Below are 25,822 nucleotides of genomic sequence, written 5' to 3' on the forward strand. Positions count from 1 at the left end.
TCCCCCTCATTATACTGTCCCCTACCACTACCACATTCCTGTTTCCTACCCACCCGCACCACCACACCCCCCCCCCCCCCTCAAACTTCCCGCGTCAAAGTGGCATGGTCAGTTTGCTCTTTCTCTCAGGATTCCCCACTCTCGTCCAAGTTTACAGAAACCTCTTCATTGCTGGACAATCACAGGGTCAGAGGCTTCGTGCATGCTTACCCTGAATCCCCATATCTGCAGTCACACCTTCACAGACCAAGTTTGAATGAACTAATATAGATATATAACTTTCCACTTCCCTAATCTGTTGCAATATCTGCAGCATTAATGTTCCTTTAGGGACGGAAATCTGCCATCTGTAACTGGTCTGGCCGACATGTGATTCCAGAATCATAGCAATGTGTTTAACTGTTAAGGAAGTGGCCTCACTCAGTCCAACAGCGGTTAGGGACAGGTAACAATAGTGGCTCTGGCTGCAACACTCACATACCATAAAAGAATAATAAAAAGGCATCATAAACGACAACAAAACATCAAATGTGGAAGTACTGAACTGTACTTGGTTTTGTTGGCCGGAATTTTCCCAGCCTCTTGCAGCTGAATTGGGCAGCAGGGGGGCACTGGGAAAATCTTGAAAGATTAACCTTGAGCTAGCTTTCTGATATATTCCCACCTCTGACCAATTGGCTCACGGGTGGACTGGCTCCACAAGCAGCTACCCAGTAACAGAGGTGGGAAGCCAACTAAGGCCAACAAAAGCTGGCATGCTTATAGTGTTCTGGCAGCTTTCCAGATGCAAGAACACAGCGGAAGGTCAGTGACCATGATCCAAGCTCGCAGTCTCTCATTTACAGATGCAGAGAGGTCCCCTTATCTTAACACAGCTAGAGTCGGAAAGATCTGAAGTACAGAAAAATGCCCTTCTGTTCATTGACTCTGTGCCGTTCAGAAAAGAGCACTTAACTATTCTAAATCCCAGCACTTGGCCCATAGTCTTGACATCACAAGTGCACATCGAAATCCTTCCTCAATGTTATGAGTGTTTTTGCCTCTACCATCGTGTCGGGGAAGTTAGTGAATCAGTTGTTGAATACAGGCATTTCCCCTGCTTGCTATTCACTAAGGCGGTTCTGCCCACTATTTTTAAAATGCCATTTCCATCAGTAGGTGAGTGACTCCATTCTTAGAGGGGGCAAGGTTCAGTCAGCAGTCAGTCTACTGACTGGGAGAAGAGTTTGTAGGTAGTTGGCCTGAATGCATGGAGATTGCAGAGGGTTTGACGACCTCTCTCTCTCTGCAATGGTGTTGTTCAATTATGTGAGACACACATTTAAGAGACCCTGGTGAAGATCAGGAGTCTTGGCAGTGGCATTGGGAATCTCAGCATGGGGTTTCAGTCACAATTTTCACCTTTTTGTGGAGTCTCCCGAACTCCATGAGAGTTCAGGTCTGCATTTAAAACAGAAGCACACATGGAGGGAAAGGTCTTTACAAACAGATTTATTAAACAGTGCCATGAGATAGTTACAGAGCCAGGCATTATGAGGCAGAGGGTGATACTAGATCAACACTCATTCTAACACAGTAATCAGGCATTGTCTTCATTCAAACAGTTGTGACAAACCTTGCCCAGTCTATAGATTGAGGAGTGTGTTAAAGCTGAGTGTTGGGTTAACCATAGTTTGATAGGGTGAATAATGACAGCCTTGCCGAGTGAGATAACAAAGTGATCTTCCTGCTGTGTTGTTGGGGGCAGACTGACCTTACTTCCCCCTGGGGAGTTGATGGCTTTTCCTCCCTTGCTTAGAGTGTGATGATACTATGGCTTTAAAAGGTGCATTTTGCCCTTTTTTTTGAAGAGAGGTTTTAAGGGAGAGGTACAGGGGTGTCTATTTGAATCCTATAAACAGCTTGTGGGGCTTTGGGTTTTTTGTTTGAACAATGGAAGCAGTTTAAAAGGGTGGTATCAAGCTCCCACAGAACCAGGACTTTTGGTTTTAGTTTTTCAGTAGCAGTTGCTGGGGTCTTGAAGCCGGATGGCAAAGCTGTTTTTCCTTTGTCTGTTACAGCTAAAAGCTGGGGTTCTCTTCCTGCTGCTAGAATTGCATGTGAGACAATCTATTTTACTAAATTTGCCTTTGCCAAGGGTGTGTTTGTAAGATGTTAATATACTACAACAGTTAATTAGCAATGGTTAATATATTTTCTAAGCATTTCGATAGAGGTGTATAGTTAAGCAAATTCTTATATTTTAATTTTGTCTGTATTTTAACTGTAGTATAAAAATAAAGTGTGCTTTGCTTAACATTGAGTAATTTGATCAATCAAATTGCATCTGGAATTCGACAACTTCCTCTTACCTTTAAAATAAGAAGAATTTAGGGTCTAGACTATCTTCTGAATACATTTTCAGGGAGTTTGATCGTAACAGTAGGGATATGTTTGGCACAGTGGAATTCTTTTACACAACAGAAGTAAGTGTGGAAAGGCAATGAAAGTTATTAGGGGGTATTTGGAATATTGGAAGATTATGTAAAGATATAAATATACAAAAGTTAGGCTGGAAAATAGAAGATAGTTCACCTAACCCATCCCATGAAGTGGTGGTCTTAAGCAGGATGTTGACAAGTTCTTTAACCTCAATATGTCATTCTTGTTCTGCATACAGTTCAACAGAGTCCAAGTCAACATAGAATATAATACAATTTAAATGATTTTACAAATATGCAACAGATAATTTTAAAATCAATTTCATTACAGTAATTTCATAAATTTATAAGGAATCTTTGTAGTTAAAACAGCAGTAAACATTTGCATTTGTCATCATATACAGGAATCAAAATCTTTCACAATAATGACCATCCATTGTTGTTATTCCCATTAAAGAAAAATTTGACCATTAGATTTTCATTTGAAAAGTACTAGGATGAATCCTCTGTTCCCAATGCACAGTTTTGTAACCTATAAGAGACAGAAGTGAAGAAAGTAGCACTGATGACAGTGGTTAGAATTCAGTATCTGCAGACACATGAGTTGGAAAGTCTCCAAGAGTAGGAATTGCATTTTGTCATTAGCCTGAGATGTTACCCAGTCTCTATGTCATGGGATGTGGTCAAAAGGAGAAGGCTCAGAGCTTCCTCCAATTCTCAGCTCATTGGCATTGTAACTTCCTTTACTCCACCATTGAATTTCAGCTGGATTGGCCCTGATCTCGGAAATTTCCTCTCCATCACTTTATCCATTTATTTTTCTTTAAGATACTCCTTGGAATCTACTTCTTCAGCCAAGATTTTGATCAGCTAAAATGTCCTTTTGAAGTTTGGATTCACGTGTTTATTTGAGTATATTCCTGTGAAGTACCTTCAGGTATTTTACCATGTTAAATGTGGTGGATAAATAACTACATTCTTATTGTTACAAGCTGTTACAGCACAGAAAACAAAACAAGAAGACTTTTCTTTTGCCTGACGTTCAAACTGTTGCTCTAATCTTTTGGGAAAATAATTCGCCCTGTTCATCTTTCCTTGTGGCTAGAAATCACTTGTTCTGTTTGAAAAACACTTACGGCCAGCATTGTCTCAGAACATTGCTTTTTAGCAGAGATTTTGAGGCTTTCGGAAATTTCTGAACAGCAAGATGATGGGTAGAAGTTGATGGAGTGGGTTCATGATCATTTTTGCCTCTGATTTTTCTATACACATAAATAACCATTTTACTATCTCTTTGAAGAGATGATATACATATCCTCAAAAATTTCCAATGGTTCAATATTGGTCATAGTGCCTCCAGCCACGAGCATTCTTTCCAAATTTATAGACCAACCTGCGGCCATCCACTCGCTCCAGGATTTCCCGTTTGTAATAATATCTGTACCGCACAAAGAAAAGATCAATTAGTGCATCTCTGAAGAAGGGTCCTGACCTGAAACGTCAACTTTCCTGCTCCTCTGATGTTGCCTGGCCTGCTGTGTTCATCCAGCTCCAGATATAACTTTGTTATCTCTGACTCCAGCGTCTGCAGCTCTTATATCTCTGATATCAATTAGTGCAGTTGTCTTAATGGATTAATCACTGGGTATAGATTTGCAGTCTGGTACAAATTGAAATCCTTCTTAAAATTGGACTTACACCCTCCTGGTCATTTATTTTAATAGGTTTCAATGAACAAGAGGGAACCAGGCTGCTAAAAATGTAACCAAGAACAGAATAAAATCCCCATGTACATATATACAAACCCATGATTGGGAGTTGGAGGAGATAAAAACATAAAGTGCTGGAGAAACTCAGTAGGTTTGGCAGCATCTGTGGAGAGAGAAAAACAGAGCTAACATATAGAGTCTTATAGTGTCATAGTCATAAAGTCATATAGCACGGAAACAGGCCTTTCGGTCTGACCATAACCCCAAACTAAACTCATTCCACCTGCCTGTGCTTGGTCTATTCCCCTTCAAACGTTTCCTATTCATGTACTTAACCAAATTTCTTTTAAACATTGTACCCGTACCCACATCTACCACTTCCTCTGGAAGTTCATTCCACACACAAACCAATGTCTGTACAAAAAAATTGCCCCTCATGTCTTCTTTAAATCTTTCTCCTCTCGCCTTAAAAATATGCCCCCTTGAAAATCCCTGACCTTAGGCAAAGGACATCTGCCATTCACCTTATCTATACTCCACATGATTTTATAAACCTCTCTAAGGTCACCCCTCAACCACCTATGCTCCAGTTCAAAAAAACCCGGCCTACTCAGCCTCTGCTTATAACGCAAACCCTCCAGTCCCAGCAACATCCTGATATATTTCTTGTAAGCCCTCTCCAACTTAATAATATTCTTCCTATAACAGGGTGAGTAGAACTCGACAGAGCACTCCAGAACAGGTCTCATCAGCATCTTGCACAATCTCAATATAATGTCCCAACTCCTGTAATCAAAGGTTTGAGCAATGAAGGCAAGCAAGCTAAACACCTTGTTAACCACCCTGTCTGCTTTATCTCTTCTTCAGTTCTGAAGTGTCGTTTCAGAATTTCAGATTTCTGGCCTCCAATATATTTTGCTTTTATTTGAGCGTGGGGGGAAGGTGTGTTTGTGGTTTACTTCATCATATAGTTCATGTTTCCCATGGTGACAGTGACCACTATAACATTTGGCAGATTCCCATAAATTTGGCTTTGACAGTGCATAGGTTTTGCTCCTGGCACGATGGGCCAAAGGGTACATAGAACATAGAACATAGAACAGTACAGCACAGTACAGGCCCTTTGGCCCACAATGTTGTGCTGAACTTTTACCCTAAACCTAAGATCTATCTAACCTCCACCGCTACCTTATACTATCATCCATATGCCTATCTAATAGCTGCTTAAATGCCCCTAATGAGGACGACTCCACTACCCTGTCTGGCAATGCATTCCACGCCCCTACCACTCTGAGTAAAGAACTTACCTCCGACGTCTCCCCTATATCTACCTCCACTCACTTTTAAACTATGCCCCCTCGTAATAGCTACCTCCACCCTAGGAAAAAGTCTCTGGCTGTCCACTCTATCTATACCTCTGATCATTTTGTACACCTCTATCAAGTCACCTCTCATCCTTCGTCGTTCTAAAGAGAAAAGCCCTACCGCTCTGAACCTTTCCTCGTAAGACCTTCCCTCCATTCCAGGCAATATCCTGGTAAATCTCCTCTGTACCTTTTCATGATTCTATGAAATGGTGAAGGGAATTCTGTTTTATGCGCATCAGATGATGTCTATAACTAAGCTGTTCTATTCAATTAGTGAGGAAACTGAAGAGGTAGATTTCAGCTGTGAGCATGTTGACTGAGGCTGTAGGTAGCAATGCCTTTTACGTATGGAATTTCCACATTTCCTGCTGATAACTGCAGTTCCAAGGTGAGCTGTGTTACACTGTCCTTTGAAAACACACTATGTCCCAAATCCAGGAGCCTTTACAGCTGCAATTCTGATCTGGGCTCTACTTTGTTGGAAAATCAGACGGAATATCCTGGAGATTGCCCAAACTGAAGGCACCATTCATTCATCCCGATCCTCTCCCCCACTTCCATGAAAGATATTGATGGAAAATAGGAGAGGAATTCCAAAAGATAAGAACAGAAACTCATTGATTTGTGACCCGATTGTTTAAACTAAAAAGAATAAGTAGCCTTTTGGAAATGTCAGCATGAGGTTGTTAAAACTATAATTTGCTATTAAGGTGTATTAAGATGTATTACAAGAATAGAAGATTAAGGGATGAACTAATTCAGGTCTTTAAGATAATTAAAAGATTTGACAGGGTAGATCGAGAGAAACTAATTCGTTTGATAGAACACTCCAATACAAGAGACCAAAATCAACGTTCCCTGTGGGTTCTGCAGATACTACACTGTGCAGCGATCTGAAAGTCTGTGTGCAGACCGTACACCAGTCGCTGCCTGTAAAGAGCCTTGTGCTTTTAATCAGTCAGGTTAATTTCTAACATAAAGTACTGGTCTAGTCAAGTTCCTATCTACTGGAAAGAGGGAAAATGGAACAGTAACCTCAGTGATAAAAAGGGAAAATCTCATCAGTGGTAAAGAAGGATATAACAAGAGCTAAGCAGGTAGTAGCAGCTTTATCATGTGAAATTAAATAATCAAAGGATTTAAGACTGTAAAGTGAGGTGTGTATTGTTCCCTTGACAACAGCTGTGAAATGCTGGTCTGTATGAATGTAGAGATTAGACAAGGTTGCACAAAAAGCAGTGTGGAGTAATGACAGAATTTAATTTATCATGACTGGGATAAACAGACCATGTCATGAATGTATTACACTTCTTCACTATGTTCAGGAAAGTTTTACAAAACACAAAAGCATGTAAGGTTACAGGCTAGCTGCTGGGTAATGGACTAGATTAGGTAGGTGACTCTATAACTTCTTAAAAGCAACGTGGGATGAGGCAGTATTAAATTTAGGAATGATCAATGAGCAAGATTTTGATGAGAGGCTAGTGGTGCCTAAATAATATCATAATTGCTTCAAGATTTTTTTTGAAAGGAAAGCATTAAACACCTATGAAGAATACAGATTTAGATGTAGATAAATAAGATTTCTAAGTAACAAAACAGAGACTGTTCACAACAAATGGTACAAATCCTTGGATGAGCAGAAACCACAGAAAGGAGATGTCTGTGAAATTAAATTTCTCAAATAAGTCATGCCTCAATGTTCTTTTTCCATGAGAAATGAGGCCCAGTCTGTCAATCCATTCCTGATGGTTGTATAAGTGGGTATTTCTGGTATCAGGTTTGTAAACCATCAGTTCCTCTATCAGTTCTGAAGAAGGGTCACCAGACTCCAAATGTTAACACTGTTTTTTCCTTCACAGATGCTGCCAGACTTGCTGAGCTTTTCCAGCAACTTTGTTTCAGTTCCTCGATGTCCAGTTTAAATATAGAGACCAGGATTGTGCACAGTACTCTTTAGTGCGTCTGGCCAAAATTTGCTGCAGATTTTGTACAAATTCCCTAAATTTCCATTACATCTTCTTGAAACAAAGCATACTCTTTTCTTAAAGCCTTGCTATGCTACGATGCAAACTTTAAGAGATTAAGGGATTTTTACTCCAAGATCCCTTTGTTCCTCTCCCTCACCTAGAGCTGCATCTTCCAAGTGTTAAATGACATTCTTCCCACCAGACTGTACTACCTCACATTTATGTGTTGAAACTCATTAACCAGTTACTGTTTCATCATTCAGTCAGGGGATGTGGGCTTCACTGGCAAGTCACGTATTTATTGTCCTTCTCTAAAGTTGGTGGCGAGCTGCTTTCTTCACCACTGCAGTTCCATTGTCGTAGATAGACTCACCAAATCTAAATCTAAATCTAAATCTGCGCTGACACTGAGGAGTGGGACGGCCCATCAGGTAACAATAGCAGCAGTAGCCACAGAAGTGGCATCACAGCTGGGCCTGACCTACACACGGGAGAGATAAAGCATAGTAAAGCAATAGTAATTGGAGATTTGACAATCAGGGGCACAGGTAGGCACTTCTTTGGCAGCAAGAGAGACTCCAGGATAATATGTTACTTCCCCGGTGCCAAGGTCATGGATATCTCTGAGCAGATACAGGGCATCATGAAATGGGAGGGTAAACAAGACAGAAGTTATTGTCCACATTGGCACAAATGACATACATAGGAAAAGTGCCAAGGTCCTGCAACGACAATTCAGGGAGTTAGGTAGTATACTGAAAAGCAAGGCCTCTACAGTGATAATTTCAGGATTAGTTCCCATGCTACTGGAGCTAGGAACAAGACAGTGTACAATTGAACACATAGCTAAAGAGCTGGTGTAGAGGGTGAGGGTTTCAGATATGTGAATCATTGGGATGTCTTCCAAGGAAGGTGGGACCTGTACAAGAAGGATAGGTTCACCTAAGCTGAAGGGGCACCAATATCCTAGCAGGCAAGTTGCAGCAGGTCAGCAAGTATGCAGACTGGGGAAGAGCTTGAGTCTAGGGCAAGTATAGCTAAGTGGAAGTGCAGTCAGGGAGAGGTTACTGAGTTCAGTGGAGTTGGAGGCTTGGACTGTATTTGCTCTAATGCAAGAAGTATAAGATGGATGAACATAGATCCTTGATTAATGCATGCAATTATGATGTTTTGCTATCACAGAGACATGGTTGAAAGAGGGACAGGATTGGCAGTTTAATGTTCCGGCATATCAATATATTAGATGAAACAGAGGAGGAAGCAAAAGAGATGGGGGAGTTGCATTACTGGTTAGGGAGCATATCACAGCTGTACTGAGGGTGGACACCCTGGAGAGATCTTGCAGCGAGGCATTATGGGTAGAGCTCAGGAATAGGAAAGGTGCATTCACAATGCTGGGATTGTACTACAGCCCTCCCAGCTGCCAGAGGGAGATGTAGTCAGATGTAGTCTAGAAAGATGTGAAAATAAAAGGGTTGCTGTTGTGGGTGATTTTAACTCCCCACTACCCCCCATATTAACTGGGACTCCTTTAGTGCCAGGGAGCAGTTTGTTAGGTGTGTTCAGGGCTTTTTTTTGAAGCAATATGTGGATAGTCCAACATGGGAGTGGGCCATATTAGGCCTAGTATTGGGAAATGAGCCTGGCCAGGAGATCAAAGTTTCAGTGGGGGAGAATTTTGGTAATAGTGACCATATCTTCATAAGTTTTCAGATACTTATGGATAAGGACAAGAGTGAACCTCAGATGAACGTGTTAAATTTGGGGAAGGCCAACTATGACTGAATTAGGCACGAATTGTAGAATGTGGATTGGAAGTGGCTGTTTGAGGGTAAATCCATATCTGACATGTGGGAGTCTTTTAAGGACCAGTTGATTAGAGTGCAGGACAGGCATGTTCCTGTGAAAATGAAGGACAAGTATGGCAGGGTTCAGGAACCTCGGATGACTGGGGAAATTATCAGCTTAATTAAAAAAAAAGGAAGCATACCTAAGATCTAGGTAACTAAAAACAGAAAAAGCCTTTGAAGAATATAGAGAAAGTAGTAAGGGGCTTGAATGGGGAGTTATGAGGACTAAAAGGGGCTATGAAATATCTTAGGCCAGCAGGGTTAAGGAGAATCCCAAGGCATTTTATACATATATTAGGAGCAAGAGGGTAGCTGGGGAAAGAGTAGGCCCTCTCAAACATAAAGAAGGGAGGTTATGTGTGGAGCCAGAGGAAATGGGTAAGATCCTTAATGAACACTTCACATTGGTATTCACCAAAGAGAGGGGCGTGAGGGATGTTAAGGTTAGGAAAAGATGTGTGAATGCTCTCGGGCAGGTCAACATGACAAAGGCGGAAGTGTTGGGTGTCTTGAACTACACCAAGGTAGACAAGCCCCTAGGGCCAGATGGATCTAACCCAGGATACCGTGGGAGGCAAGGGAGCAAATACCTGAGGCCCTAACAGATATTTTTGCATCATCTTTCATCTCAGGAGAGGTTCCAGAAGACTGGAGAATGGTCAATGTTATTCCTTTGATTAAGAAGGGAAACAGAAATAGTCCAGGTAATTACGGACTGGTGAGCCTGATGCCTGTGGTGGGGAAGCAGTTGGAGATGATACCAGAGAGACAGAATTTATTCACTTTTGGAAGTGAACGGACTTGTTAGCAAGAGGCAGCATGAGTTTGTGTGGGGAAAGTCATGACTCGCCAATTTGAGTTTTTTGAGGAGGTGACAGGAATGATTAATGAGGAAAGGGCAGTGGATATTGTCTACATGGACTTTAGTAAGGCATTTGATAAGGTACCTCATGGCAGGCTGGTACAAAAGGGAGAGTCTCATGGGACCTGGGGTGTGCTAGCTAGATGGATATAAAACTGGCTTGGTCATAGAAGACAGAGAGTGGTGGTGGAAGGGTTTTTTTCGGAAAGGAGATCAGTAACTAGTGGTGTTCCTCAGGGTTCTGTGCTGGGACCTTTGTTGTTTGTAATATATATAAATCATTTGAAGGAAAATTTAGATGATGTGATTAGTATGATTATGGATGACCCCAAAATTAGCAGAGTTGCAGATAATGAAGAAGAATGTCAAAGGATACAGTGAGATATAGATAGATTGCAGATTTGGGCAGAGAAATGGTAGATGGAGTTTAATCTGGACAAATGTGAGGTGATGCATTTTGGAAGATCAAATTCAGGTTTGAATTATACAATAAATGGCAGAACCCTTAGGAACATTGACACACAGAGGGTCTGGGTGTACATGTCCACAGATCCCTGAAAGTGGCAACACAGGTGGATAAAATGATCAAGAAGGCATACAGCATGCTAGCCGTCATCAGGTGGGGCATCGAATATAAAAGTTGGCAAGTTATGTTAGGGCTGTATAAAACTTCAGTTCGGCCAGATTTGGAATATAGCATGCCACATGACCAGAAGGACATGGATGCTTTGGAGAGGGTGCAGACAAGGTTTACCAGGACATCACTTGGTCTGGAGGGTTATAGTCATGAGGAGAGGTTGGATAAACTCGGATTGTTTTCACTGGAAAGATAGAGGTTGAGGGGTGACCTGATGCAAGTCTGCAAAATTATGAGAGGCACAGTTAGGGTGGATAATAAGAGGCTTTTTCCCAGGGTGGAAAGGTCACCTACAAGAGGGCACAAGTTCAAGGTGAGAGGGGAAATGTTTAGGGGAGAAGCACGGGGAAAATTTTTCACCCAGAGGGTGGTGGGTGCCTGGGAACGCACTGCCAGTGGAGGAGGTGGAAGCAGGCACGTTAGCTATGCCTAAGGTGTATCTTGATAGACACATGAACAGGAGGTGAACAGAGAGACAGAAACTGCACATGGGCAATAAGTAGCGGGTTGAAATAAGGATTAGGAATTGGTGCAGGCTTAGTAGGCCAAAGGGCCTGTTCCTGTGCTGTGTTGTTCTTTGTTATACTCTTAGGTGTTTAATATCTTTCCTGTCAAACACTATCACAAATCTATTATGATCACAATTAGATATATATTCAGGCACCATTAGTCTTTTGATAATTACTAGCTCATTAATCATTCCTAAATTTCATACAGTCCAGTCCCATGCTGTTTTTAGCATGTCATAGAGTCACTGATCTAATCTAGGCCCATCACCCAGCCCTTAGCCTGTGTTAGAGAAGGCTGTTCTTGTCCATTATGCAAGTATTGGATATTTCAGTCAGACAGTAGGATTTATTTTAAGGAAGTAATATTGTGGATGCTGAAAGTTTGAGATTGTTTTTGAACCTGTCATGCAGGTGCAGTAAACAGACTGGCCTAAACTTATAATTAATGCATGATCACAGCCTAATCTTCTAATAGATCTTTCCTCTTCAGCTTTACATAGTTCACAGTCAATTTACAAACAATGAAGAAATTACCAGGGTGTGGTGTTTCTTTTTTATATAGAACAACGTATCTTTTACAATCTGAATTGGCTTGCGAAATGTTTCTCTGTATTAATGCAGCACATGATAGTGTCACACTAAACTGATCATAACTCTGTTTTAATCTCATACTGTACATGGTAATGGAGATAATAACTGCTTCATAGTGGGCATAATGAGAGGCTCCCAATCATAAACCTGCCCTGTTTTCCTCGTTATCTGCACTTCTATTATAGCTATGGGGTCTTTTCATTCATAATTACATATTTATTACAAATAACAAAGATGATTTGGAGTTGGGGACTAAGTGTGGTGTGTCAAAATTTGCAGATGACACTAAGGTGAGTGGTAGAGCAAAGTGTGCAGAAGACACTGAAGGTCTGCAGAGGGATATAGATAGTCTAAGTGAGTGGGCAAAGGTCTGGCAGATGGAGTACAATGTTGATAAGTGTGAGGTCATCCATTTTGGTAGGAATAACAGCAAAATGGACTATGTTTTAAATGGTAAAAAATTGCAGCACGCTGCTGTGCAGAGGGACTTGGGTGTCCTTGTGCATGAATCGCTAAAAGTAGGATTGCAGGTGCAGCAGGTAATTAAAAAGGCAAATGGAATTTTGTCTGCCATTGCTAGAGGGATGGAGTTTAAAAACAGGGAGGCTATGCTGCAGCTGTATAGGGTCCTGGTGAGGCCACACCTGGAGTACTGTGTGCAGTTTTGGTCTCCTTACTTGAGAAGAGATATACTAGCACTGCAGGGGGTGCAGAGGAGATTCACTCGGTTGATTCCAGAGTAGAGAGGGTTGGATTATGAGGAGAGACTGAGTAGACTGGGATTATACTCATTGGAATTCAGAAGAATGAGGGGAGATCTTATGGAAACATATAAGGTTATGAAGGGAATAGATAAGGTGGAGGCAGGGAGGTTGTTTCCGCTAGCAGGTGAAACTAGGACTAGAGGGCATTGCCTCAAAATAAAGGGAAGCAGATGTAGGACTGAGGTCAGGAGGAACTTCTTCACCCAAAGGGCTGTGAATCTGTGGAATTCCCTGCCCAGTGAAGCTGTTGAAGCTACCTCGCTGAATGTTTTTAAGGCAAGGCTAGATAAATTTTTGAACAGTAAAGGAATTAAGGGTTATGGTGAGCAGGAGGGTAAGTGGAGCTGAGTCTCAAAAAGATCAGCCATGATCTTATTAAATGGCGGGGCAGGCTCGAGGGGCCAGATGGCCTACTCCTGCTCCTAGTTCTTATGTTCTTATGTTCTATATAAACCTGACAAACGCTAATTCTGACCTGGACCGAGCATTTGTTTGGGTTTAAGTGTGGAGCCTAGAAGTGCTGTACATATTTGACTTGGCATTTCTCAGAGCAGGGTTAGTGCTGACGAAAGAGCTTGATGTACTTTCAGCGACATGACACGTTTCACTCAGACCTACCTCCTTGCTGAAGACAAAATTTCGAGTTGGTTTCTGGCTGCTGCCCTGAGCACTGCATTTACATTGAGGGTGTTGGGAAATTGAATACTGAGGCCGGGGCTTCTTATGCAAGTACAAAAACAGAAGGACTCTATGAGGAAGATTCCTACCTCATTGCACGGCTCAGCTTCTCGTAGGTCATACTGCTGTTGTTCTTCTTCTTACCCCAGAGTTGAGCCACAGCTTCTGACTTGAGGAAACGGAAAACCCCTTCAGACCTGTCCTCCCACTTCAGCAGTCCTGGGTTCTTGTCTGAGTCCAGCAGGATGTCTCGAATAAACTCCCACAAGTGTGTCCCTCGAGGAGCTGAACAGAAAAGCACACAAGGAACTGAAGGGCAGAAAGACTTGCATTCATGTAGCACCGTTTGCAACTCCAGATCATCTAACTGCCAGTGCAGTACATATCATTGGAAATGCGGCAGCACATAGAAAGCCCTTACAAACAGCAATGAAATGAATGACCAAACCATGTAGTTTAGATGTTGCTTTTGAGGGATGGGAAAATGTTCTTTTGTAAAGTCTCCGGAGGTAGCATTTGATAAGAAAATATTCATCAGGGATCATCATGTGTCAATGTTATGGTTTTATGGGAGAGGAGTTTGAGGAGAAGCAATAAATGCTGGCCAGCCAGTGACACACAGATCCCACGAATGAATAAAAAAATGAGAATTGAATGCAAGAGTAGGGAGGTCGTGCTTCAGTTATACAGGGCATTGGAGGGACTGCATCTGGAGCACTGTGTAAGTGCTGGTTGTTGTACTTCTGGAAGGATGTTAATGTCTTGGAGGCAGTTCAAGGAAGGTTCACCAGACTAATACCTGCAATGTGTGGACTGCCTTATGAAGAAAGGCTAAACAGTCCAGGCCTGTATCCTTTGGAGTTTAGAAGACGTGGGGGTGACTTAATTGAAACATATAGGACCCTGAGGTACCTTGTCTGGGTGGATGTTGAAAGGATGCTTTCTCTTGTGGGAGAATCTAGAACGAGGGGGTAATAGTTTAAAAATAAGAGGTCATAGAGATGAGGAATCATTTTGTTTTCTCCCTGAGGGTTATGTCTTTAGAATTCCCTTCTTTCAATAGGCAGTGGATCTTTCAATATTTTTAAGACGGTGGTAGATAGATTCTGGATAAGCATGACGATGAAAGATTAGCAGAGATATGCAGGAATGCAGAGTGAGATGAAAGTCAGATCAGCCATGATCTTGTTGAATGGCAAAGTAGGCTTGAAGAACCAAGTGGCCTACTGCAGTTCCTTGTTTGGGTCTCTGTTCATCATCCACTTTCAGATCTAAGACACAAAGAGGGAGAGGCAACCTCTACATTTTAATGTCAATATGGTCAACAAAAGTGAATAAAACAAAGATTTGGATTTACATGCCATCTTTTCTCATCACCACAAAGTGTTTTGCAGTCATTGAAGCACTTCTGAAGTATCGTCACTGCTGTAGAAAATGTGCAGCCTGTCTGCGCATAGCATTTGAATGAGCAGATAAATATTGGTCAGGGTATCAGAGGATAACACCCCAATCTGCTTTGAAATAGTACCATCAGATGTTTTGCACCATGTGAGAGAGCAGCCAGGGATCTGAGTTTAGCATCTCATTGCAAAGAAAGGACAAATGTGAGAGAGTCCAGTGATGATGGGACTCTGTAAGTAATGGTTCAGTTAAGATTGCCAGAACACAGCAGTAGCGCTAGATGTATTTTTATTTTGAAGGCCTTGTGTTCACTAGCCTGCTGAGTGCATCATCATAACTTGGCATTAAACGGAACAATAAGCATGATTGAAGAATGATTATTCTCTGCTTTAAACTTAGCTGAGGTTTAGTTGGGCAGACAGAGAGTCTGAGAACTGTCAACCATTAGGAAGATAGGGTCATAGAGCACAGAAACATACCCTTCAGTCCAACTCGTCCATGCCGACCATGTCCTAAATTAACCTCGTTCCATTTGCCAGCATTTGGCTCATATCATTCTAAATGCTTCCTATTCATGTATCCATCCAGATGCCTTTTAAATATTGTCATTGTACCAGCCTCCACCACTTCCTCTGGCAGCTTGTTCCATACATGCACCACCCTCTGCATGAAAATGTTGCCCTTTAGGTCCCTTTTAAATCATTCCCCTCTCATCTTAAACTTATGCCCTCTAGTTTTGGACTCCTCTGCACTGGGGAAAAGAGCTATCCATGCCCCTCATGATTTTCTAAACCTCGATAAGGTCACCCCTCAGCCTCCGACACTCCAGGGGAAATAGCCCCAGCGTATTCAGCCCCTCCCTATGGCTCAGATAGGAACAGGAATAGGCCATCCAGCTCTTGCAGCCTGTTCACCCACCATTCACTAAGATCACATTTGACCTGTGATCGAACTCCATACCTTCGCTTTGTATCATTGAATCCCTCTGGTTAAGAAAAGCAATCAATCAATCTCGGATTATCAATTAAGAAACGGCCTAGCATCCCAGGTTTCGTTTTGAAAATTTCAATCAAATCACCCCTGAATCCTTATAAATTCCAAGGAATCCAACCACGCTTTGTATGAATTCTGTTTGTAGTTTAACCATTCTGGTGAGTCTATAATGCTTTGGTCCAGAGGCTGTTACGAGTTGTCAGTGCTGTTTTATCCTGAAGTGAGTACAAATCCCCCAGGGCTTTACGTCAATTGTTTTGTCATTTCTATTCTCTTGTATTCTATTCTCCATCCGTCAACGGCAGCTGCTAGGCACCTCTAAACTGTGCCATTTGTTCTCCCATCTCACCCCACTGCCTTCTCCCAAAAGGTATGTCCCAGCACAGGGGAAAAGTGAGTCAGGTTGTAGACTTGCTCGCCAAGCCAGTGTGTTTGATTGCAGACGTTTCGTCACCCTGCTAGGTAACGCCATCAGGGTACCTCCAGTGAAGTGTTGGCATTCTGTCTCGCTTGTTATTGATATGCCTTAGATTGCCGGTGTGGTTGGTATAACTTGCAGTTCTGTTTTTCAGTGGTTTGTATATCAGGTCCAGTTCAATATGTTTGTTGATGGAGTTCCGGGGGTTGGAATGCTAGGCCTCCAGGAATTCCCTGGTGTATCTCCGTTTGGCTTGCAGTGAGAATTGGTCATGTCTCTAGCTGGCTAGTTGTCAGTTATCTTCCAGTTCAGCCTATGTAATGTTTCTCACAGTCCTTACATGGTATTTTGTATATTATATTAGTTTTATTGGTTGTAGGTATGGGATCCTTTACGTTCGTCAGTAGCTGTCACGGGGTGGTTGTTGATTTGCGGGCTACGCTGATACCTAGGGGTTTGAGTATTCTTGTGGTCGTCTCTGATGTATGGTAGGGTAATTAGTGAATCTGCCTGTGCTGTGTCTTCCTGTTGTGGTCTGTCGTGGAGGTAACAGCAGATTGTGCTTTTTGGGTATCATTCCTTTTAAAAACTCTGTATAAGTACTCCTGTTCTGCTTTGTGCAATTTCAGGTTGCTGCAGTGTGTTGTGGCCTGTTTGAATAATGCCCTGATGCAGCTCTGTTTATGGATGTTGGGGTAGTTGCTGGAGTAGTTAAGTCTCTGGTCCGTATTTATGGTCTTTCTGTACACGCTAGTCTGGAGATCCCTGCTGTTCTTACATTCTACCATTATATCTAGGAAGGGTGGTCAGTTATTGTTGTCTTCTTCTTTTGTGAATTTTATTCCAGTGAGGACATTGTTTATGTGTCAGTGGGTTTCTTCTAGTTTCGTTCATTTGATAATCACGAAGGTGTCATCTACATAGCGGACCCAGAGTTTGGGTTGTGTAATTGGGAGTGCTGTTTGTTCTAACCTTTGTGTTACCGCTTCTGCAATCAGTCCTGATATTGGGGATCCCATTGGTGTTCCATTGATTTGTTTGAATATACAGTCATTGAAGATGAAGTGGGTTGTGAGGCACAGATCGAGCAGTTTCAGGGTGCTGACCTTGTTGATGATGTTGGTGTCATGGGGCGTCTGCCTTCCTGATTCGTCCAGCAGTTTGGCAATTGTCTCTTTGACTAGGTCGATGTTTATAGTTGTAAATAGTACTGTTACATCAAAGGATATCATTTTATCTCATCTTCTTCTATTCTGGTATCCTGATGATGTTGAGGAATTCTAGGGAGGAGTGGATGGAATGGGTAATGTTGTCAACTAAGTATTTCACTTTCCGTTGCAGTTCTTTGGCTAATCTGTATGTTGTGTGCCTGGTAGTGAGACAATGGGTCTGAGGGGGACTCCTGGCATGTGTACTTTGGGGGGTCCATAGAAGCCGGGTGTGTTGGAATCCTCTGGCTTCATTTTTTGGTAGTCTGTCTTGCTGATGTTTCCTGAGCTGTGTAATTTCTTCAGGGTTGTTGTAATCTGGTTCCCTAACTGTGATGTTGGGTCTGTTGCCATCATTTGGTAGGTGTCAGTATTTCCTAGTAGTGTGTTGGCTTTCTCGATGTATTGATCTCTGCTAAGGATTACTGTCGTGCGTACTTTGTCCGCTGGTAGGATTATGATGTTTCTGTCTTTCCTGAGCCTTTCCGTGCTTTCTTCTCTTCTGTGTTGAATGTGTTCCACTTACCTTTTCTGCTCAGTGTTGGGACTACTGCTTGTCTGATAGTCTGTTGTATTTCCTCTGTGAGTCTGTTGCTCACTAGTGTCGATTCCAGTGCAGCCAGCAAGACAGTTTTTTTGGTGCCTCCATAGTTATAGTTCAGTCCATGTGCTCGGATGGTCTCCTCAATATCTGTAAGTGGCCAGTCTGAGATGTTCTTGATCCATGTGTCTGTGTTGTTGTTGTGAGTGAATTTGGATATTTTGTCCTGTAGGGCTATTCTTTCCTCTGTTCTGGTCCTCTGTTGTTGTATGGAGATGACTTGTTCCAGCGTGATTGCCCATTCTTGGTCGGTTGCATTGGAGTACAAAGTATTTTGGTGCGCAATTTCCCATTCATGTTTGTGGAGGCTGTTATGGGCATCGTTGATCATAACCCTATCATTCTGCAACCGTTCTGTGCAGCTGTTTTCCGTGCCTGTGGATTGTTGACCAGTGGTTTATATTTTAAGCTTCATAGTAGTACCTGTTTTCTGAGTAAGTATAGTTGTTTGCAGGTTGCGCTCAGATGGATGGCATTTGTCTCCTATCTGCGGGCCGGGTTGAGGGTGTTGTGCCCTTAGGTGTTTAAAGTTTTTGAGAAGATTTGTAGCTCCGCTCATGGATGAGGTTGTAGACTTGCTCACCAAGCTAGTGTGTTTGTTTGCAGATGTTTCATCACCCTGCTAGGTAACATCGTCAGTGCACCTCCGGTGAAGCGGTGACGTTCTGTCCCACTCGTTATTTATATGCCTCGGTTGCTGGGGTGGTTGGTATCACTTCCTGTTCTGTTTCTCAGTGGTTTGTATATCGGGTCCAGTTCAATGTGTTTGTTGAGTCAGTCTAAATGATCATCAATATGAAATAAGTTTATGGTAATTGGAGGCCAATTCAGATCCATTGAAATTGGCTTTGGGGATACTGGGTTGGTAGGGGGGAGAATATTTTAGGCTTTCAGAAGTCTGTAAACTACATGAGGAAGGAAGAGTAGGAAATGTAAAGAATTATTAAGATTATCAAAAAGAATGAATTCAAGTGGGGAATTGTATGTTGGGTTTAAAGTTTAAAACAGGGAATGGTAGGAGGGGAGCAGGCACCAGCAAGTGGATGCGCTCACCTAGCTGATATTTGAAATCATTTTTTACCGAGTTGGTGAAGTGAGGAATTACTATCATTAGCTTGAGGAGCTTTTTAAAGAGAAAAGTTAGAGCTTCAGCAGTGTGACTAATGAAACATTACATCGATTTGGCCAAGGTAATTAGTTGTCACTCCAATGATCTGGATTATTGCAGGGTACATGCTGGCTACAATGTATGAGATTTGAAACATTATTAAAGGTTGCAGGTTCAAGTCCCAATTCAGAGATTCAATGACAGGGAGCTGTCAGTTTTTCATTGAGCTGTTCAGTGGAAGTCCCCTTGTCCTCTAATGAACAGCAATATTACCATCACCAGAAAATAATAAATGAAACTATAAGATCCTGTGAAAATACTCAAAAGTAGAGGATAGATTTATTTGGTGTCAGGCTGACCAATATAATCCCAGCACCAATATCATAGAATTATACAGTGCAAAAGAGGTCCTTCGATCCATTTAGTCTTATATCACTTCTAATCTTATTTATTTGTCTTCATCGCCTCACTACCCATGGGAGTTTGCAGTGCTCAAAAGGGTGTCACATTTCCTACTCTACACAATGATTACACGCCAAAATTACTCCATTAGCACTTTGAGACTTCCTGAAATTAATGTGCTACATAGTTGCAGGTCCATTGTTTCTCAATAATTCAACTTACAATACTGCTCTCACCTAAATCCTGTAAGAAGCAATTGTTAATAGCTATTTCATTAAAATCCTATCTCTAATTCCCAGTAATAAATCTTCTCCTGTGTAGCTCATTTGGTGCTGTGAAAGTATGTCAATCACATCATATTGCAGTACTCATTTTCCTCCCAGTCTCTCAAATACATGTTTGGTGGTTTTCGACTGGATCTGGCCTTGTTGAACTGGTTTCATTTTGATTGTCAGGCTCTCTAGTTTTTCAGCAGTCTGGTCCCTGCAAACAGCTGACTGACACATTACACAACCTGGCCCATTTCCAATTGCACAAATGTGGAGGTTTGTTCAGTTTCCTGACTAGGTGTAATTTATACCCACAGAGCATGCACCTTACAAGTAACTCAATGATCTGAATCTTATTGTCAATAATGGCGATTGAGGTTTGTCATGGAAACCTCTACGGACTAAAATATGGAAAGCCACCAGGGGAGCTCATATTGATCTGTTGGGTAGCTGTTTTAATTGGAGAAGTTTTTACACACCTCTGGAGCAAGTGGAATTTTCACCTGGGCCTCAGAGGTAGTGAAATTACCACTGCATTGCATGGTCCTTTCCACAAATACTCCTTTCAAAGGCAATCATATTCACTTTCAGAAATGAAGTTCCACCGAGAATTGAATCCTGATTGCGAGATCCCAAGTGCTCGCTATTACACCACAGAAACTACGTTGCGTCAGTGAGTAAATGTGTGATGATTACTCAGTATCGACCAGTTATTGACGCCAATTTAATTTGGGCAGCTTCAACACTCGCAGTTCCCGGACAAGACTCTCCGCACCAGCCCCCTCCCCTCATTACCATCCTGGGCTCTGCTCACTCCTACCTCATCTCTCTCAGTCCCCACGTCAAGCCTGACAACGCAACACCCACCCACCTCCAGTACTGCTCACACCATCACTACTCCAGCCCCAACATCTCCAACCCCTTGGTCCTACAGATATCAGAGAAGAACCAGGGCTGACAGATTGGGTGGTGTTGGGGCAGATACCAACAAGGGTGACCAAGTCGGGTGTTAGTAAACTCACAGAGTTAGACAATAGGTTTAAATGTTGACGGAGAAAATATTCATGTACTATTTGTGCTTAAACGTAGGGCACACGATCATGAAGGCAGACCTAAAGGAATCTGTCTTCAGCTCAAGGTGACGGTGGAAGTGGGATATGACTGAGCTGTGCCTCACTTTCTGGTAAGGTTCTGATTCTGCACACTGCAACATTTCCCATTATCGCCAAATGTGGCAACATATTTTAAAGCACAGCCAGTCATATCCAAAACGTGGGCGACTGTGAGAAACACAGGGGATGTTTCTAAATGAATTCAAACATTTTTAATGCAGGAATCAGATTAAACTGGGGTCGAGGTAAAATGTAATCGGCCACTCCTTGCTGATCTGCAATCTAGGACATGCGAATTAGAAATTCATGGTTAGGTTCATCTAGTGAACTCTGATGTGCAGGTTCATTCCTGTGTGATTCAAATGGTGAGCACTTGAAATTCTGACTCTGATGAGTTACCACCAGAAATTCAATGGGATGACAACTGCACAGGTGCCTCCTAGAATTAAGGATTAACCACCCGGACACTGTTGGAGACAATTAAGGAACAAAAACCACCAGGACATCTTCTCGGGCCAGTCAAACAGCAAATATTAGGGTCCCACCTTGCCCAGTTATGCAGTATGTTCCTCGACTATGCAAACTAAGGCAAAAATATACAATGGTTTTCCAGAGCACATGGCATCATGGATCTTGATATTGGCTTTTTTTTTATTCATTCGTTCACATGTGACTATAGCTGGCTGGGACAGCATGTATTGCCCATTACTAGTTGCCCCTGAGAAGCTGCCTTCTCAAACCACTGCAATCCATGTGCTGAAGGTAAGGGAGGCAATGGCCTAGCGGCGTTACTAGTAAAGTGACCAGAAGCCATGTTCTGGGGACCCCGGTTTGAATCCTGCCATAGCAGATGGTGGAATTTGAATTCAACAAAAATCTAGAATTGAAATCTAATAGCAACCATGAAACTGTTGTTGATTGTTGTAAAAACCCATCAGATTCACTAATGCTCTTCCTTTAAGGAGAAAAACTCCTATCCTTATCTGGTCTGGCCTACATGTGACTCCAGGTGCACAACAATGTGGCTGACTCTTAACTGTCCTCTTGGCAATTAGGGGTAGGCAAAAAATGCTGGCTTAGTCAGTGATACTCACATCCCATGAAGAATAGAAAGAAAAGGTAAGTCCCCAATAGTGTTAGGGAAAGAATTCCAGGATTTTGACCCAGTGACAGTGAAGGAACAGCGATATATTTCCAAGTCAGGATAGTGAATGGCTTAGAGGGGAACTTGCAGTGAGTGGTGTTCCCATGCATCTGCTGCCCTTGTCCTTCTAGATGGAAGTTGTTATGGGTTTAGAAAGTGCTGTCTGAGGATCTTTGGTGAATTTCTAAGTGTATTTTGTAGAGAGTACACACTGCTGCTACTGAGAGTTGGCAATAGAGGGTGTGGATGCTTGTGGGTGTAGTGCCAATCAAGCGGGCTGCTTTGTCCTGAATGGTGTCAAGCTTCTTGAGTGTTGTTGGGGCTGCACTCATCCAGGCAAGTGGGGAGTATTCCACCACAGTCCTGACTTGTGCCTTGTAGATGGTGGACAGGCTTTAAGGAGTCAGGAGGTGAGATACTCGTTGCAGTTTTCCTAGCCTCTGACCTGCTCCTGTAGCCGCTGCATTTATATGGCAAGTCTAATTGAGTTTCCCATAACTGGAAACCTCCAGGATATTGATCGTGGGAGATTCAGTAATGGTGGCGCCATTGAATGTTAAGGGCTGATGGAATTTGTAATTGTTGGAACTTGCATGGCGCAAATGTCACTTCACAATTGTCAGGCCAAGCCTGGATATTGTCCAGATCTTGTTGCATTTGAACATGAACTGTTTCACTATCTGAGGGGTTGTGAATGGTGCTGTACATTGTGCAATCATCGGCGAACATCTCCGCTTTGACCTTATGATGGAGGGAAGGTCTTTGATGAAGCAGCTGTAGATGGTTGGGCCAAGGACACTACCCTGAGGAACTCCTGCAGAGATGTCCTGGAGCTGAGATGACTGACCTCCAACACCACAACCATCTTCCTATGTGTCAGGTATGACTCCAAACAGCAGAGATTTTGCTCCTAATACCCACTGATTCCAGTTTTGCCAGGACTCCTTGATACCATATTCAGTTGAATGGGGCCTTGATGTTCACCTCACCAATGTAATGTGACCAATGATGAGCATGTTCAAGTAGATTTGCAGGATACAACAACACATGTTTATATCATAAATTTAACTTTGGAAAATACCCCAAGGCACTTCACAGGAATGGTTTAAGATAACATTTTACAATAAACCTCATTAGGAGATATTAGGGTCGATGATCAAAGGGTCAAAGAGGTAAGTTTTAAGGGAAGTCTTAATGAAGGATAGAGAGGTTTAGGGAGAGAATTCCAGTCTTTGGGGCCTTAAAAGCTGATACCATGGCTATTAAAGAAACATGATTCAAATTGGGACTGTTCAAAAAGGTCGTGTTTGGAGGAGCACAGTTATTTTGGAAGGTGGAGGAGTTTGCAGAGACTGTGAGGTGCATAAATGGGAGCAAATATAGATGAGATAGGGGTTTGGGAGTGCAAGGTAGGATACAGGCTGCAGGGTTTTGAATAATCTCATGGTTAGAGAGATTAGAAAGTCGGAGACGAGATGGCATGGTGACTCAGTGGTTAGCGTTGCTGCCTCACTGCGCCAAGGACTCAGGATCAATGCCATCCTTGGGCAACTATCCGTGTGGAGTTTACACATTCTCCCTGTGTCTGCGCACATTTCCTCCGGGTACTCTGGTTTCCTCCCACAGTCTAAAGATACCAGGTTAGGTGGATTAGCAGGTAGGTGGGAGAAGATGGACAGGTTGTGTCAGATCAAGGAAGTGGGGATGAGACAGAGCGTTGGACATGGGATGAGGCCTGGGGGTGGGAGATTTTAAAATTGGTGAATTCCACGCTTAGGCCATTATGCTGTCAGCTCCCGAGGCGGAATATGAGGTGCTGCTCCTCCAGTTTCTGGGTGGTGTCATTGTGACACTGGAGGAGGCTCAGGATGGCCATGTCACCCAGGGAGTGGGAGGGGGAGTTAAAATGGTTGGTGACTGGAAGGTGTTGTCGTTTGTTGTGTGTTGTGTACAGAGCACAGATGCTCGACAAAACGGCCTCTGAGTCTCCACTTGGTCTCATCGATGTAGAGGAGACCACATCGGGAGCAGTGGATGCAGTAGACCACATTGGCAGATGTGCAGGTGAGCCCCTGTCTGATGTGGAAATGTTTGTTTGGTACCTTGAATGGAGGTGAGGGTGGAGGTGTGGGGCAGGTGTAGCACTTCCTACATTTGCAGGGAAAGGTGCCGAGGGTGGTGGGGTGACTGGGGAGTGTGGAGTGGACGAGGGAGTCCCAGAGAGAGCGGTCCCTATGAAAGGCAGATATGGATGGGTGAGTGAAATACCTCTTTGGTTGTGGGGTTGGATTGCAGGTGGTGGAAGTGGCAGAGAGTGATACTTTGGATGTGCAGGTTGGTGGGGTGATATGTGAGGACAAGGGAGATTATGTCTTTATTTTTGTTGTGGGGAGGGGATGTGAGGGCAGAAGTGCGGGAAACATAAGAGATGCGGTTGAGGGCATTTTCAAACACCGGAGGGGGGAAGTTACGTTCCTTGAAATAGGAGGACATCTGGGACGTGTGGCAGTGGAACGCCCCATCTTGGCAGTAGATGCGGCAGAGGCGGAGGAGCAGGAGATCGCATTCTTGCAGGAAGGTGGGTGAGAAGAGGTGTAGTCCAGGTAGTTGTGGGAGTCGGTGGGTTTGAAATAGATGTCAGTTTCGAGGCGGTCACCAGAGATGGAGACAGAGAGGTCCAGGAAGGAGAGAGAGGTATTGGAGATGGTCCAGATGAGTTTGAGGTTGGGGTGAAAGGTGTTGGTAAAGTTGTTGAACTGTTCAAGCTCCCTGTGGGAGCACGAGGCATCACCAATACAGTCATCGATGTAGTGGAGGAAGAGATGGGGGACAGTGCCAGTGTAGCAGCGGAAAAGGGACTGTTCCACGTATTCTACAAAGAGGCAGGCATAGCTTGGGCCCATACAGGTTCCCATGGCCACCCCCTTAGTCTGTAGGAAGTGGGAGGAATTAAAGGCAAATTTGTTAAGGGTAAGGACGAGGTTAGTTAAGTGGATGAGGATGTCAGTGGATGCCGACTGGTTAGGCCTGCAGGAGAGGAAGAAGCGGAGGGCTTTTAGGCCATCCGCGTGGGGGATACAAGTGTACAGGGATTGGACGTCCATAGTGAAGACTCTAACTTGTGACAGCAAGCGCAGGGGTGGGAAGAGAATGGTACAGCCACAGCACTGGGTGGCATGACACCCAGTGGAAAAAGAATTAATTTCAATGCAGGAAGAAGTTTGTAGACCTTTCCAAGTCAGCAAAGTGACATGTGATGACAGAAAATAATCCTTCTCCTAAAGATATAACAGAGACGACAAAGCCTTTATCATCCCAGAGGTGCAGCTAATCGCATAAGAGTGTAACCATGTCAGTTTAATGCTCTTTACAACAGTGATTTCATGTCAAAATGAAACATTTAATTGAAGGCAAAACTCTTTGAAACTACTTGAGGTCACAAAAGGCATAAAATAAGCACATATCTTTACTTCACCTTCTCCTTCAAAAATTATCTAGCACTCAAAACCTGCAGTGCAGGTTAAACATCGTTCCCTCTGGGGAAATGCGATGAGACAAGCAAAGGTAATTCTACCACAGTTCTGCAGACAATAAAGGAGCAGGTCTGTGTTGCGTGAAAAATCCGATTGGCACAAAACTCAGAGAAGCATCAAGTTAGAGCAGAAGGGACAGTTCCATTATAAACACCTACACCGTCACTGACCAGTTCCATTATAAACACCTACACAGTCACTGACCAGCTCCATTATAAACACCTACACAGTCACTGAGCGGCTCCATTATAATCACCTATACTTTCACTGACCGGC

The 25,822-nt window shown here is 43.0% G+C and overlaps 1 protein-coding gene across 3 annotated transcripts in view; it reads right to left on the minus strand.

Moving 5' to 3' along the window:
• Positions 1–1,475: 1,475 nt before the first annotated feature.
• The window catches only part of LOC125485229 (ETS homologous factor-like), a 59,183-nt gene continuing 34,836 nt past the window's right edge, over positions 1,476–25,822 (minus strand). For all 3 annotated transcript variants that reach the window (XM_048607103.1, XM_048607102.1, XM_048607101.1), the window contains 2 exons: positions 13,447–13,642; positions 1,476–3,858 (listed from right to left, as the gene is read on the minus strand). In XM_048607103.1, coding sequence (XP_048463060.1) covers positions 3,756–3,858; positions 13,447–13,642 — 299 coding nt within the window. In that variant the 3' untranslated portion in view covers positions 1,476–3,755. The remainder of the gene's footprint in view (positions 3,859–13,446; positions 13,643–25,822) is intronic.

Source organism: Rhincodon typus, chromosome 17, assembly GCF_021869965.1.
Source record: "Rhincodon typus isolate 14 chromosome 17, sRhiTyp1.1, whole genome shotgun sequence".
Taxonomy (NCBI): Eukaryota; Metazoa; Chordata; class Chondrichthyes; order Orectolobiformes; family Rhincodontidae; genus Rhincodon; species Rhincodon typus.